Source organism: Corticium candelabrum, chromosome 6 (assembly GCF_963422355.1).
Source record: "Corticium candelabrum chromosome 6, ooCorCand1.1, whole genome shotgun sequence".
In the NCBI taxonomy this organism is placed as follows: Eukaryota; Metazoa; Porifera; class Homoscleromorpha; order Homosclerophorida; family Plakinidae; genus Corticium; species Corticium candelabrum.
Window position 1 is genome coordinate 1,177,654 of NC_085090.1, and position 5,080 is coordinate 1,182,733.

The following is a 5,080-nucleotide window of genomic DNA, read 5'->3' on the forward strand; positions in this document are numbered from 1 at the left end:
ACTCATTTTCTTGCCTTCCTACCTTCTCAGCAACAGCTCTAGGTTTAAAATAACTGCAGTTGATTAAATTCAGTTATCTGAAACGCCGCAGAACGTAGAGCACTTGCCTAGAGTGCTTGATGGCAATTCTGAGTCATTCTCCTACAACCACGCCCCCACTAGGACGTGTAAAAGATGTCGCTTGAACGAACTAGCCATTCAACAAAGAAGACGACAACCGAAACCGATGAGAGAGCAGGAATAAAGTGCTAAAACGCTCTTTTACCCTTTGCAAAGAAAGTCGATCGCTGCGTAGCGCGCGTTGACAAGGACTTGTCGTTATCTAGTTCAACTTTACCTAGAAGAAGCAGGGGTGAAGACTCTAGCTGCTCCGATAGTAAACAAAGTTCCTGCATTCAGTACAGCTGGTTGTAACAACGATGACGTGCTGCACTTCATGATGGTTCAAGGTTAGGCAAAGGTAGATATCAAACTGAGATAGAAACACCTGCACACGTCTTAGTCAGAGCCAAGTAACAATTTAGGGGCCTTGAAAGGAAAGCACGGGCTGTTCCTGTGCGAGTTGGGAGAATGTGCTCACCGCAAAGCTCGAACATGGATGACGTGATCGTCTGCTACATCCGTGTGCATCAAGCCTGTGCGGTTGCGCTGCAAGACACTCAGGAGTTCAAATTCTTACGCTGGGAAGACTAGACAGTACCGGAGGGCTAGTAGATGCCAACAGAGTGAGCTTGTCAGCAGAGAAAATTCAGCAGTTTCCGTTACTAACCGTTGCTGAGTCAAATAAAGGTCAAACGAATTGGGGGTCGTACGATATTTCCTTCCAACTCTCTCTCTCTCATGACATTATTACCTGCAGACTGCTGCTGCAAAGAAAAAAAGACTGTCCGACGAAAGGGGCGTTACCTCGACTCAATGAGCGCGCGCTATCCCTCCTGGAGAGTAGCAAACGGAGACAGTGATAGTGTTGTTGTGTTAGCTAGTCACCTGTAAACCTATCTCAGGTGCGAAGTTGCAGAATGGCCTTTGCGTTTTCATGCGGAGGTCGTGTCCGGTGAATGATGGTGGTGTCCGATGACCGCGGTCGCAGAGAAGGATCATGTTTACCGTCCTAGCATAACCGTTTCAAGCCTTTGGAAGTCCCATGTCTGGAATCACAGTCTTTGCTAATCCTTCTTACTGTGGCCTCTAGCAAAGCTCAGTCTTACTTCGTTTACTTCTTGCACGGCTGTCCGATGATTGATGGTGTCCGAAAACAGGGGCATCGCTCTACTGCTCGGTAGTAAATATATTAATTAAAGCCTAGGCTAAATATAAGAATGAGGTGTGTATACATTCCCACTGCTAGTTGGGATGTTCTAGATTCTATTGTTTCGTGGCTTTCTTAGATAACTCTAGACAACTCCTTGGTAGTCTAGGATATTTAGCCCCTCCCCCTTTCCACTTCCGGACAGTTTGTCTGACCGACGCCTCCTATGTCAATATTGTGACCCGGAAACTCTGATTGCGACCAAGTATGTATGAAAGAGCCAGATGGAGAGAGGGGCTGCACATAGACATTGATATTTAGATCACATGATCGGTAACTTCGTTAATTATTAAGGGTAAGTGTATGGTTACACAGAACAGGCACGCCCACCAATGGTCAGAATGCGGGAGATTTGATGCCAAATGCGGGTAGGCGGGAGAAAGGTCCCAAATGCGGGAGTCTCCCGCTCAATGCGGGAGAGTTGGCAGCTCTGATGCCGATCGGGTCCACGGCACCAGTAGTAAAAGACAGTGCTTCCTAACGTCTCGTTCGCGTTCCCTACTAACACACAAATGATAAAACCGTAGCTACTGTAAACACAAAGGTACCCGTGCAGCAGGATGTGACACGATGTTCTAGCGCGACATGTCTTCGTCGTTCTTGTATTACGGCCGTAATTGGAAAGGTATGCATTTATGAAACTGAACACTAATGCTGGTCCTAGGACCAACCGCAATATATTGAGAAGAGGCGGTACCATCCCAGACCCCAAGGGCGTCACATGGGTCCCAAAAGTGGGGGGGCGCAAATTTGAAGCTGAGATATGTGACGTAATTCATGGCGTCATATATATTAAATTCTTTTTAATATCAACATTACAAAAAGTTTACTAACTATTGTAGAGGAAGACGTCTGTCACAAAGAGCACCAAATTGTGAAACAAGATCATCAATATTACTCTCCAGTTCCTTAGCAATGTCGCATTCGAAGCACATCAGAGCAAGGGACCGGAGGCGCTCGTCAGCCATCCTAGTTCGCAGCCATGATTTTAGTCGCCTTAGAGCAGAAAACGACCGCTCTGCAGTTGAAGATGTAGCAGGAATGCAGAGAAACAACTTGAACAGTTTGAAGACTTGGGGAAACAATTCTGTGCAACGGAGAGAAACAAACTGACGAGCAAGAGCACCTATGTTGCCGGTCTCCACAACGTCTTTAGAAAAGTGCAGTTTAGAATAATTGTAAAATACTCTTATTTCAGACGTGAACTGAGTGTTGTCAAAGTCACCTGTGTAAAAGTGTAATATCTCACTCACAAGCGACTGATCTGGCGCCGATAACGAGACTGACTCGGACAACAACTTCTCAATTCCACAGAACACACGGTAATCTTTGCTACAAAAGCGTCGAGTTAGGTCTGATACCATGATATCCAATAATTCATAATATGCTTGTCGATAACGTTCTTTTGGTGACAGTGGCTGATATTGGGTCGTGCTTCGTTCGTCAATTCGGTGAGAAGGTCGACGAGCTCGAAGGAGAGCTGGTGGAGTCAGGTTTTTTGCTTTACTCTCTTTCTCCGATGACTGCCAGAAATTCTCAAAACTTTCATTTGTTCTGAAACTTTGTAGAGTAGCAATGACGCTATCAGCTGATCTTTTTGCTGCCTGAAGATCTACGTTCTCTCCCTGCAGGTACTGGGATAGATGAGAGATTAATCCTAGTAGAGTGTCTAGAACGGACACATAGAAGAGAAAATTGAATGAAGATACAACAGTCAGTAAACAGTGAGCTTCACTTCCGATCGCAGCATCGTCAGAGAGTTCGTCCAGAGCAATCAGAATTGATGCAAACTGTTGCCTAACAGTATGGACTGCTGCGTGCCTGGAACCCCACCTAGTATGACATGGTCGTTGGAGTACTGCTTGCGGGCCCTTTCCTTCGTTCTGTCTTCGTTGCACATCTTGAAACTTTTCATGTCTCTTGGCTGATCCTTCAAGTAAATTATAGAGACTGGAAACAGCACCTAGAACGTTTCGCACATCTGTAACGTTCTCGCAGCTGTTTTGAAGACTGAGGTTCAATCTGTGGGCATGGCAATGCACATATCCAGCTTTCTTCTCGACCTCCTGAAGCCTGGTAGCTAAACCTGAGTGCTTCCCGCACATGCTTGACGCTCCATCATAACACTGTGCCCGTACCATAGACATTGATAGGCCCGTCTCAAGCAAAACTTGCGTCAGTTGCTGAAACAGACTTTCTCCGTCAGTACCTTTTAAAGGCCAAAATCCAAGAAACCTCTCCTCTACATTCAGGCTGTCTGTTACAAACCTTACATTGACAGACATTTGTTCTACCCTTGATATGTCTTGTGACTCGTCACATATTAGTCCAAAGAAGCCGCAGTGTTTGACAGCTGTCGTAATTCTCTTCTGAATGTTAGATGCAATGAGTTTCAACATGTCGTTTTGGCTTTTGGGGCTTACGTAGTGAAAGTTTCCTTCCAAATGGCGTTTTAAGTCAGGGCAGTACCGTGACAGATATTCAAGAAATTCCAGCAGATTTCCTCTGTTGTGAGAATCTTTAGATTCATCGTGGCCTCTCAATGGGATGTTTTGTCTTCCCATTAAAAAAATTACTTCAAAAATTTTACGTAAATTGCGTCTGTTCAGCTCTACTTGTGTCTGGTAGGCTGTACTCAACTGTTGCATAACACTTCCTCTGGTTGCATCCTGCTGTTGGCTATTCTTCCACACTCCAACATTTGAAATATGACTCAAAGATTCCTCGTGACGCCTCATGTCAGCTACTGCTGACTTCCACTTCCTGAAACCTCTACTCACGAACGCTTGGTCTGGACAACCTTGTTTATCCAGGTTATGCTTTACTGTCAGCCGACAAGGAAAGCAGAACGCGGAATCCGCTGCAGGGCTGTACTCAAGCCAGCAAAATTGTGTGTACCAGTGTGGTTGAAAGGACCTATTACAAGTGCCAGATTTCGTCTGAGGAAATTTCCCATGCGGCAGTTCTTTTGCACAAGGTTGATACGGGCCATTGGTCACAGAACAAGCAGTTGGACCTCGGCAAGGATCAAACGCATGACACACAGAATCTTTCGGGCCAGATTCACTAGCAGTAGTACTAGTAGAGACAGTCACAGTCACGATAGAACTAGCTGTATCGTCGAACCTTGACGTACAAAAAGATGACAAAGACTTGGAGTGAGACGACTCTGGCTGCAGGGAAGTTCTTGATCTAAAAAATTGGCGTGTTACTTTTCCATTTCAACAATCCGCGATACGTTGTTAGTGGACCTTAGAAAGGTGGTAAGGAGTTTCTGTCCTTTCCGCTTTGTGTTCTTGTCGCTGCTGAGGCTGACAGAGCTGCTGCTGTGACAGCTGTCTCCCGCTGACATTTTCCGTATCCGGGTGCTTTAGCCTCGATTTCCAGGCAGTCCTTCATAGCAGTACTACATCTATGCTGAATCAGCTAATTTAGCTAAAGACAAGCTACACTTCTGTTTAATTAACGTTGAAAATAGAATTGACTCAAAATATAGCAAGCCACGCCCTAAAAAAGTGGGGGGGCTAGCGCCCTCTCTAGCCCCTAAGACGTGACGCCCTTGCAGACCCGTGGAGGACGATTTTGTATCGGCGCTACACGGGTCTGGGAGGCCGAGGCTACGTAGAAGCCAGGGCAGCAACATACGTTTTTATTCTACACACCGGCGTAGCGTGGTCCTCAAGTTTGAGGGGGCTGATAAATTAGGCTGAAAACCACGCCCATTTTCTACTTTTCTACCTCGCAGTTTGTAGACATCTAAGTAAATTAGTA

At 45.8% G+C, this 5,080-nt stretch overlaps 1 protein-coding gene across 1 annotated transcript; it reads right to left on the reverse strand.

The window, feature by feature from the left end:
- Positions 1 to 2,028: 2,028 nt before the first annotated feature.
- On the reverse strand, positions 2,029 to 4,858 carry LOC134181588 (zinc finger MYM-type protein 1-like). Its single transcript, XM_062648858.1, has 2 exons — positions 4,561 to 4,858; positions 2,029 to 4,501 (listed from the first exon to the last, which is right to left on the reverse strand). Exons 1-2 carry the CDS (start codon positions 4,659 to 4,661, stop codon positions 2,143 to 2,145), a joined length of 2,460 nt encoding a protein of 819 aa, XP_062504842.1. The 5' UTR covers positions 4,662 to 4,858; the 3' UTR covers positions 2,029 to 2,142.
- Between the last annotated feature and the right edge of the window lie 222 nt (positions 4,859 to 5,080).

Excerpts from the sequence above, each read along its gene's own strand:
- LOC134181588 (XM_062648858.1), bottom strand. The coding sequence starts at position 4,661 with ATGTCAGCGGGAGACAGCTGTCACAGCAGCAGCTCTGTCAGCCTCAGC. Across the intron at positions 4,502-4,560 it reads CTCCTTACCACCTTTCTAAG|ATCAAGAACTTCCCTGCAGC; the intron begins GTCCACTAACAA and ends CCAATTTTTTAG.